The sequence below is a fragment of the Sinocyclocheilus grahami genome, unplaced genomic scaffold, assembly GCF_001515645.1.
Source record: "Sinocyclocheilus grahami isolate Dianchi unplaced genomic scaffold, SAMN03320097.WGS_v1.1 scaffold261.1, whole genome shotgun sequence".
NCBI classification, from domain to species: Eukaryota; Metazoa; Chordata; class Actinopteri; order Cypriniformes; family Cyprinidae; genus Sinocyclocheilus; species Sinocyclocheilus grahami.
The window spans coordinates 1,233,621-1,245,156 of record NW_015505440.1 but is presented as its reverse complement, the minus strand read 5'-3'; the positions used below and the strand labels follow the sequence as shown (position 1 = coordinate 1,245,156).

The following is an 11,536-nucleotide window of genomic DNA, read 5'->3' as shown; positions in this document are numbered from 1 at the left end:
TGGAAGACGTTTGGGACGACCAGAACCCTTCCTAGAGCTGGCCTAATAAATCATAAAAAATGTCAACAATTCTGTGTTTTTCTGTCAATATGGGGTGCTGTGTGTACATTAATGAGGAAAAAAATTAACTTAAATGATTTTAGCAAATGGCTGCAATATAACAAAGAGTGAAAAATTTAAGGGGGTCTGAATACTTTCCGTACCCACTGTATATATATATATATATATATATATTACCTACTTATTAAAATGTCAAGTGTAAAATCCATCCAAGATGCAGTCAAGACACACAGCAATATGGCTAATGTGACCAAGTCTAAATGAAATATGCAGATCTAATCAGATAGAAATGTGATTGATCAATATGCATGAAATGACTAAAGCGTAAAACATCTCAGAAGTGACTGAAATATCTTTCCTCATCACCACAGTTCAAAAGCAAACGCTCTAGACCACTTATAATGTAATGTACATTCCTTAAACGAAAATCTTGGACATAAAGTTGGGATATTTATGATAAGGATTTAGACTTCCAAAATGTAGCAGGTATTACAACTGGTACAACAATAAAACGATTTATTCATCTTCCTCTGGAAGGTGGCACTTTATCAGTTGGCCCAGGCTGAAGTTGTTAAATAATAATAGCTGCCTGAGAAATTATGCTGCTATTTAAAAAATAAATAAATATATAAAATCCATCCACAAAGCTGTTTAGACATGACAAGAATTAAATGGATTCCTTGTAGAATAATTCTACTTTGAATAACAATGGCAGATTGTTCACATTCAGAAAATGAGGTGTTGGCAGTGGACATGTCTCTCGTTCTCTATGGTTGATTATTGAAATAATGCTGCTTCATTGAGACCTGAACAGACAATTAAACAGAAAATGAAACGACGGCAGTGTACCCTTCCTTTTGTCAGTACATTTAGAAGAACGGATAACCTTCAAGCTAAAAAACACACACTGAATAAACAAACATGAGCACATTGTAAAGCTCAAATCATTGAACCAACTTCTTTTTGTGATGTGTGAACAAACAATGCCATTTACTGCTGGAAAATCCATAATACTGTACCTATGCCAAGTTTTCAGAGACAGGCCCATATCCTGTCCTGCCGCCACCCCTCGCCTGCCCTCATGAGACGTGAGCGATTGGAGAAAACATTATCATAGACATTCCACCTCACATTTCATTTGCCATGTTCTGGAATATATACAACAATAATCTGCACCTACCACACCCAACCTGTCGATTACTGTCTTGGATATGGCCACACAAACAAACACCTGAGACCTTCAAGAAAAATGTGCAACCCATACTTATATAATGTGATGAGTGAAACAGGATATTCAATAAAATATGCAGGGCAGGAATTGATTTTTTAGAAAAGAATGGCACACAGTAGAACATTTAATATATAAATTATTTAATATTATTAACATACTAATAAAGCAAATTATAGTTATTATTATTAAATATATACTATAAAATAGCAATATACAATTTTAATATACAGCATATACTAAAATACTAAAATTTACTAATAGTAACAAATCTCATGAAAAATGGGGGCAAAAACAAAAGTGTTGCGTTTATAATTTTGTTCAATTTTGTATATATATATATATATACAATAAGATGATTTGTATTCCAAATAAGCATTGACTGAATTTGAATTTGAATGATCATAGTTTATATGCAATGCTCTTTTGGTGTACAGTAATACACAATAAAGTGCTTTATGAATCTCTCCTTCATTAATTCATTCATCAAAATAGATAGATAGATAGATAGATAGATAGATAGATAGATAGATAGATAGATAGATAGATAGATAGATTTTTTTTAAATTAAAAATAATTTAACATGCAGTGCATTCAGAATATGCATTGCCTAAATTTAAATGATCACACACACACACACACACACATTAAACTGTTTTTGCAGTGTGCGACTTTTTTTCTTCCATCATTAATCATGCCTCATTTTGTCTGCACACATTCATTGAAAAAACATGCCCTGATCAAACATTCAAAATACCACCAGGAACATGTAATAAAGTCAATGTGGTCCATTTTGATTTCATGCTGACTTTAACATACGTACCCTTATCAAGCACCTCACCTGCCCCTACATCTCCCCCTTTCACCCCGCTCGCAGTGGATTTGAAAGCCAAGCGCTGGATTTATCGAGCTGTTTTTGACCCCATTAGAGGTCTGAGAGGAGCCGAGCGATTTCACCTTCCCTTGCTGGCTATGTGGATATAATCTCCTAATTACTGGAAGTCTACGTGATGTTTTTCAACACCGCAATTATCTGGCTTTTTTAGTGAGTCCGTGCGTATGTATGTGCATGTGTGCGTTTCATTAAAAAAGATTTATGAAATCGCATCTGATGGTGTGTTCAGAGAGTTCGTTAATGGAATAAAACATGCCAGTGCTTCATTTATCAGATGTTTGTCATGTTTATCTTTGGCTTAATGGTACTTTTGTAAATGAGCTCTGTTCGGTCTCTTCACTCAAATGTGTCTGTCTTGCCCATTTTCTGTTTCACTCTCTTAAGATTTGACTATGTTTTTTTGGAATAACAAAACAGGGACTTATACTGTAATAATAAACTGCTTAAGTCTGCAATCAAAGCCTGACATCTCAGTATGAACTCAAATGTTTCTCATTCAATACTTTAAAGGTCAAATTTTCTGAGCTACACCGTCCAAATTCGTTTTAGAGCTCCACACTCTTACGGTATGCAAATTGACTCATTTGCATTTATTTTAAGGGATTTTAGGAGACAAAGTTGATACATGAACCCCATTAAGTCTTACAAATGAAAGAGCAACTTCATGTCCATTAAGTATAGTGAGTCTATTAGTTGATTTTGCAAACCAGGTCAGAACTATGAATAAAAGTGTATTTTATCTAATATGCAGGTCACTTTCAGCATGACATTTGTGTCCCGCTGGTTGCCCTTTTCTCTGTAAGCCAGATTTCACATTCAAACCTCACAGACATATGAGTTTCTGAGGTTCTTTACAAACCAGGAAACATTGTGTCTTTAATGTGTGTGCAGTTAGGGCATAAGGTCAGGGAGTCTAGCTCTGTTTCTGCCTCATTTTGTGTGCAGTAAAGAGCACAGGCTGTCCGACTCTGTCTGTATCTGAGTCTGTACGCTGTCAATGCTTCTCTGGATTCAAGGCTGGTGACAGTATAGGCAGATTCTCTGTTTAGTCAAAGAACATCTTTCTAGATTTCTGTTCTGTGCTGAATTTTCATCCGGTGTTTTTTTTTAAAGCAACCACTCAAAACATCCCAGCAACAGCACAGCAGCACTGACAGCCACTCAGAATTCCCTAACCACCACCTAGCAACCACCAACAATACCCTAGCAACAGGATACCAACATAACATCTCCATCATCCTCCCAAAACACCCTAACAATCCTTTACATCAACATTAACAACCACCCAGAATATAGCAACTTCTACCCAGGGAACAACCAGAGCACCCTAGCAACAGCATACCAACACTAACAATCACCCAGAATACCCTAACCACCACAAAACCCTGGCAACGACACAACATCTCTATAATCTATACAAAGTCCATAACAACAACCCCAAGCAACCACCCAAAACACACTAACAATTACCTTGCAACCCCCCAGAACCACAACATTGTCTACCATCTACAAAAAACTCCATAACAATCACCTAGCAACCAAAACCAAAACACCCTAACAATCAATTAGCAGCCACAAACAACACCCTAGCAACAGCATACCAACACTAACAACCACCCTGAATATAGCAACATATACCCAGAGAATTCTAACAACAGCATAGCAGCTCAACCACCCAAACAACACTAACAATAACCCAGAATTCCCTAACAACCACTTAGCAACACCTAGCAACCACACAATAGCTCTATCAAGCACACAAAACTCCACAACAACCCCTTAGCAACCTCCCAAAACACCCTACCATGTACCTAACAACCACCCCGAACACCCTAGCGACAGTATAGCAAGACTAACAACCACCAAGAATACACTAACAACTACATAGCAACCACACAGAACACCTTAACAACAGCATAGCAGCACTAACAATCACCCAGAATACCCTAACCACTACTTAGTAACCACACAGAACACCCTAACAACACAAACAATCACAATGAATACCCTAGCAACTAGAGATTCACTGATTGCAATTGTCTTGGCCGATTCCGATTTTCGATTGTTTTGTAAGTGTGACCTGCTGATACCGATTTTTGCCGATAACCGATTTTCTTTCTAAAAACTATAATTGATAGCGTGTACACAAAAAAATCTATACTTTTTTTAAGTGCAAAAAAATGATTTACATAATAAAAAAAAATTATTAAACATTACAATTTCCTTAATCTGAACAAAGTTACAGATGTTCTCTCACTTCAACAACTCTCCAAATAAAATGCTCTGTGACTAGAAAAGAGGTAGAAATAACAATTAACTGAAAAAGAGTTGCTGTATATAACAAAACAGATGTAATTTCCCACTGTTTCTTAAATTGTCATTTTTTTCACTAGCCTTGTTAAATGTGTTCAAAATATTAGAGAAATATAGTAGCTCAATGCGTAGAAGATCTTGATTAGGTTAAAACCGAAACCCATTATTTTGCTAATTGCGCTCTCCTGTGGCCTCGGGAAACAAGTCAAAAGTTTCCTTAAGACTTATTTAATCTCCATAAAAAACATAAGAAAGGAGTTTACATTTTATTTTGTGTTTGACTGTTAAAAAAATTATATATATGCCTATATATATATGTGTGTTGTTTGTCTTAATAAAGTGGGCAAATTAAAAATACAGTGGTTAAATTGAAAAAAAAATTATATTGCTCTGATTTAAGAAAGGTTATAAAAAAATGTCAATAATTATCGATACCGAACGATATTAAACATATAGCGTTGATATATTTTTTAGCTATATCGCCCAACCCTACTACACAGCAATCCAAAATATATCAATCCACAACATCTCAGCTCTGTTAACCTCCCAAAACACAATGACAAGCACATAGCAACCACCCATAATACCCTAGCAACCACCTGGCTGCACAAACAACCTGGAATTGCGGCAGTGAGTTTTGCAATTACTGTGGTTTTCTTTATAAATTTTAGAACTGTAGTTAAACTTTCTCTCACTGTTGGTTATGACTTTGATTTTTCATTTTGCTTATGTCTAGCTTATGATAAATCTGGAATGGCCCAGAAAACTCCATTATCATGCACCAGAACATCTGCATTGAGTTCACCTCATTCTCTTCCATAAACACCCGTCACTATGTGCACAGTGTGGGAAAAAATCACCCATAGCAATAATGCCATTTGTTCTATCAAGGTGGAGATCCCTGTAATCGTGTGTAAGTAACTTGCTCGGATGCAGTGAAACATCCATGTAGTTTTTCACTGTCAGACGTTGCTTTCTCTTCTGCCACACTTCAGTCCTTTCCAACCAGACGAATGATGGTCTAAATATATTTTTTCCGCCCAGGCCTGACTCCTAATGTAGATACATTGCTTGTTTCAAACTATACTTATGATGAAAAACAAGATATTTTGTCTTCTATTCTGTTTCACACTTTGTTGTTTCATTTTATTACAGTGTTTTTTTTTCTCCGATGGGTATATCAACCATTCACTTTGTGCCTTTGTTTCTCTGTCTAGCCATCTGTCTGTCTCTCTCTCTGTCGATCTGTCTGATTCTTACTCATTGATTTTTCTTTTCTCAAAGAAAAAAAAATGTCTAAGATGAGCAACGCTTGCACTTCTGAATTTTATTAAGAAGCTGTGTTTTGTTCCCCACCTACAGAGACATACTCATTAAAGCCAGAAAGATAGAGGCAAAATGATAAACACAGTTCTTACATGCACCCTTTGTCCAAATTTGATAAAATTCTCAGTCTTATTCAATAGTATCAGTTAACAGAGAAACAATCAATATCAGTGTGATACGCTACGGTTTTGTGTGATATCTCAAGTGTGTTTGTTTATCTATAAATTTGAAACATATTCCAGTCTCAGATCCAAACAAGAGTCAGTTCTTTAGCAAGGATAGCCTAATGTAAAATTATACTGTGTTTGACGGTGCCTTATCTCCCTCAGACCCTTGAGGTCCAGATTAATTATTCGCATTGAATCTTATGAAAACATGTCCAGGTCACATTTCACCCCCCCAAAAAAATAAATATTATATATATATATATATATATATATATATATATATATATATATATATACAAAACATATTTGGAGGGCTAATTAACACAGAAGTATAACGTTGTGTGGAAAAGAGCTGGACAGTATGATGTATACAGCATGCAACTAATTAATTATATATAAACTAATTAATTAAGTTAGTTAACGCATTAAACTAACAGCCCTAATATATATATATATATTTTTTTTTTATTTTATATTTATATATAAATAAATGAACAGGGCAATGCTGTATATGACCCAGACATGTTATTGTGAGGTTTGTAAAACATATTTAAACACTGTTGTAAAAACTCTATTGGTTCCAAAACTGAGATTAGTTTCATATTTCCATTACACCCATTATCTACTGGGTTACTTACTTCCCAAGTCAGTTTTGTTTTGACCAGAAAAATACAAATGAGCAAACACTGCTTTTCTCTCATTCCATTTGCTTTAACAACAAAGCTTAAAACTGGAAGAATAAATCTATATCATAAAGACCTTCTGTCAGAGTCTAAACCCAAAGCCTTGTGGCATTTACACTCCATTTGTGCTGATTTCTAAAAGAGATGCTAAAAGATTGTCACTAATGGATCTGTGGTGTTAAACGTCTGAAGAATCACCGTTGCCCGAGTGATAACGCAAGCGAAAAAGTGACAGCGAGCAGAGAAAAACAGAATGTAAAGGTGGCTTGAGAGGACCAAACAAAGACACGCAAAGAGAAAAATGGTGAGATGGGCGAGAAAAGGAGGGACGACACTGACTTATGGTCCAGACAAAGGCTCTAGTCATGCACCTAATTTAAGGTCGTCCTGTGCTCTGTCTAATTAACTATTTACCAGCTCATCCATCACGAGCTCTATTCAGCTACTCACAGAGACCTCTCCTTTCCAGATTAAAGGATAAATGTTTAATTACCATGGGCGTGTCTTCGGCTAAAAATGGTTGCTAGCTGTAGCATTCATATTCGAGTATTGTAATGAGAGAAATAGGAAGCTGAATCACCATTAATTAGTCTTTGCCTCAGAAAAGAGAATGGCTAGCGTGGCTTGAAAGAGGAGCTTGGGCTCACTTGTTAGCTTAAAGCTTTCGTGTTTGCTTTGAAAGGGAGAAGGTGGTGTTTGTCTGGAGATAGATTCGGAGCTAATCCTCAGAGGGACGCTTTACTGCATGTCCACCTCTTGTCAATTACGCTGCCAGTTCCAAAGCGCCGTGTTCGCTGCAATTAGATTCTCCTCCCAGGCACTGAAATACATTTACATATGATCGTTTATACAGAATTTAATGCAGACAAAGTTTTTGATCAAACGTACCTGCCCGGGAGGAGGGCTAATTAACACAGAAGTATAACGTTGTGTAGAATAGAGCTGGACAGTATGATATATACAGCATGCAACAGAGGAAACGTGCCAGTTTTGTCTTGACATTTATACTGTGGTTAATATATTTTTGCGGTTTTATATATATATAAACTAATTAATTATATATAAACTAATTAATCAAGCTAACGCGTTAAACTGACAGCCCTAATATATATACGTATATACATATATATATATATATTAGGGCTGGTCTTTATTTCTTTAAAAAAAAATTATTTATATATATATATATATATATATATATATATATATATATATATATATATTATATATTACTAATATATATAATAATATAAATATTAGGGCTGTCAGTTTAACTTGATTAGTTATGAAAAAATAACACAGCGATTAAAATATTTTAACGCAGTTAACGCACTGTCGCCGCCCCCAGACCTGTACGTCATCTTATATTTCTTATAGTTGACTGTTGACAAAAATGATATAATGACATGACAAATATGACGATTTGTTAACCTAATGAATAATTGATTTGTTAAATCAAATTAAAATTAGTGTGTCAGATTGGTCGAGACGCTACAGTATTTTCTTGGAAAACATACTTTAATAATCCTTTTTTTTTTACAGTGTGAGTTTTTTTCCATTTAAGCAAGATAGATGCCATGTAAACTCCATGCTATTGTTCACTCATTCTGAATGAATGAATCAGATCACTGTATGGTTGACTACTGTTTAAAAGGGGCAAAAGTGAGAAGAAAATGAGAGAGGAGAAGCTTTCTGAGTGGGCTGTCTGTCGCCACTCAACACAGTCTTGCTCTATCTTTAATTACAGGATTCACAGCAAAAACAAAAACACACGTCATTTATCATCCAAATATCAATACCTCCACACAACACAGTACGGAAATGAAGATGTCTTATTCATTTTCTTCTCCTCCTCTCCTTCTCTCTCTCAACCCCCAGCAAATCCATCTGCACGACTAGACTACCCCTCTTTCTAATCCTTAAAGCTCTACGTCTCACTATGATGGAATATTTCATGTGTTTTCACTTCAATCAGGTTAGCAGAGCGAGGCGGGAGGGGCCACGGATAACCAATGGGTCCAAACAGTGAGAAGGACAAGTCCATCTGGCATCTAAACAACATCACAACTCCTGTGAGAAAGCACATCGTGAGGAGAGGCACAAGATGGTCATTCGTCAAACACTGCATAACCTTTTTTTTTTTTTGTCACTTGAATTCCTGCAATACCTTTTGCATTGTGGCAAAGAAAGCATCTAGAATGCATTGCGCTTGCTGAATGATAGTTGTGCAGTGAGCTGCTTCCATCCTTAGAGCTTTACGGATTTATTCACTGCTGTATAGGGTGGAGCTCTGCTGCTTTTCAGCACCTCCCAAAGCTTCTTGTGATCTTGCGATGTGATCTTTAGTTAGAGCTGCTCACGAGCTCACAGGTGCAAGCAAAACAAACATCGTCAATGCTTTGTTAAATCCTAATTAGACCAGGGATAATGCAGTACAAATGTGTTTCAACCATTTTCTACAGTGCCCTAATAAAGCTCTGCTGTCCTCTTTGGGTTGAAAACAGCAAAACAGGAAGCTGAACTCGGCTCTCAGTCTTTATGTTCTTGATTTCAGCACCACGGACAGCGTCTTTCTCAATTAACCTGATGTAGAACGCTAACCAAATGTGAGACTGAATTCTTATGATAAAACTTTATAGAATAAAGTCTTACTTGACTTATTTATCAATAAATACCAGGGAAACCTACAGAATATTACACTGATTTTTTTTTTTTTTTTTTTTTTGCAATAAGATATTCATGTATATTTCAGATATATTATAAGCTGAACATACTCCTTTTTAGGTACATATGCTCAATTCTAATGACTAAAGTCAGCATATTCCTCAATACTATGTTAATTCTCCTTTATAAGAATGCACACACAAAGGCTATCAATTAATATTTTATTATATTATTATATAGATTATTATATTATCATCCTTCACACTTGCATTTTACTATAGGATGCAGAAGAGGAAAACGCTGTTGATGTAAGATCAGCGTCCCTTTCTTCAGATACTGGTACTGTAAGAAAAAAAATGCTCAAATATATTTCACATTTGATCATTGTATAAGAATAAATCAAATCAAACGCCAAGACTGAACGCAAGACTGCATAAACAGAACTGTACGCGCAACTATCAATAACCACCAACAACAACTATTTACAATCCTTGTAAGCTGCCATTCATTGTCCATGTCTTCGTAATTACATATTCAGGTGTAAAAGTCAATGGCCACTCCCACAAACACCATATGCAAATAAGTAGCCTAGACAGGACTGCAGATGATACTCAGATCGACTTCAACTACTTGACAAAACACAGGGTATATCTGAAACCTCCTATGATTAGTGTCTAAAATGAGACGCATATTTAACATTTAAAACAATTTGCTTCAATTTTCTCACTGCATCAACAACGGGAAGAGTCTCGTCTCCGGTAGGAAACTACTAACCAGCCTCGACCGTGAGCAAACTACCCTGCGTAAACCTACACAGATACTCAAGCTGGCGCAACCCTTCAGGAACGCGCATTAACGAGTTGAGAAACGCAAGAAATTGTCAAGAAATTGTGATTCTCCCTGACAGACTGTTTTCAGCTGGACAGACTGTCCGTTTGCGACGCCTCAAACTAGAACGCGTTATAAACGAAGCGTCGCGTTCGCGTCGCGAAGTGTACGGCAGTATGAAATTATCGTTTTTTTAGGGAAAGTTCTGAATATATGACCAAACCGATTCAATATTTGCAATATGTACCGGGAATCGAGCACATAACACCTTTCACGTCCGTGACAGACATTTGGGGATGCGCGTTGTGTATAGATGCGGCAGTTAAACTATGTATAATACAAAACAACAACGAATTCAACAAAACAATTCCCGTGACTTACCCTCAACAATTAAAGTCTTCATGTTTCACGAATAAATCCAGTAAGTGAGTAATCCCAGAAAGAGGTCCCTGAAGAAGATGGTGTTTTCCTCGCTGTGGTCAATTTTAAGAATCTGCCATCATCTCTGCCGTTCAAACTTTACCCGACGGTCGCCGTACAGGCGCGGGACGGAGAGCAGCGTCTCCCGGTGGTTCCTCTCTCAGTCATTTGGGCAGAGACACAATCACAGTAACATCCAAACTCAAAGATCTGCTGCTCACTGCCGACACGGACCAGCCCGGAGGACTGCCGAGAGCGGGCGAAAGTCACACTGGAAGGGGGATAAACTACCTGCGGGATGAATCCAAATCTGCTGTATGCCACATTTCCGGTGAAAGCAGAAGTACTCCAACGATCCGAGACAGTGTCCGTGCAGCCGCGCGAGAGGAACGGAACGAGGCTGTGGCGCCGCGCGCGTGAGAGAGAGAGTGAGGGGTGGGTGTGTGTGTGTGTGTGTGTGAGAGAGAGAGAGAGAGAGAGAGAGAGAGAGATAGAGTGTGTGTGTGTGTGCAGAGAGAGTGAGAGAGAGAAGGAGAGAGAGAGAGAGAGAGAGAGCGAGAGAGAGAGCGAGAGAGAAGGTTGGTGGGGCGGCTTAGAGATAAATATACGGGTCCATCAACACAAATGGTGTAAGATTTCAATGAAAAGAGAGAGAAGGTTGGTGGGGCGGCTTAGAGATAAATATACGGGTCCTTTTTTAACACATCAACACAAATGGTGTAAGATTTCAGTGGAAACAATTAAATGGAAAAGTTTTCAGTTTGTGTCAACCGTTAAATAGATAAAACCAAGAGATCTTCATCAAGGATATAGGGTAGAGTCCTTAAGGACTTTGCAATGTTTTTCTGTGAAACAAAAGTTAAATGTGTTCAGAAAAGTTATCGGTTACACTTTACTTGAAGGGGTGTGCATAAGACTGACATGACACCTACATAACCATGACATGACACAT

The 11,536-nt window shown here is 37.1% G+C and overlaps 1 protein-coding gene across 1 annotated transcript in view; it reads right to left on the bottom strand.

The window, feature by feature from the left end:
* LOC107599164 (reticulon-4 receptor-like) overlaps positions 1-10,995 on the bottom strand; it is an 88,978-nt gene extending 77,983 nt beyond the window's left edge. Inside the window, exon 1 of the mRNA XM_016290680.1 lies at positions 10,546-10,995. Coding sequence (XP_016146166.1) covers positions 10,546-10,567 — 22 coding nt within the window. The 5' untranslated portion in view covers positions 10,568-10,995. The remainder of the gene's footprint in view (positions 1-10,545) is intronic.
* Positions 10,996-11,536: the final 541 nt, after the last annotated feature.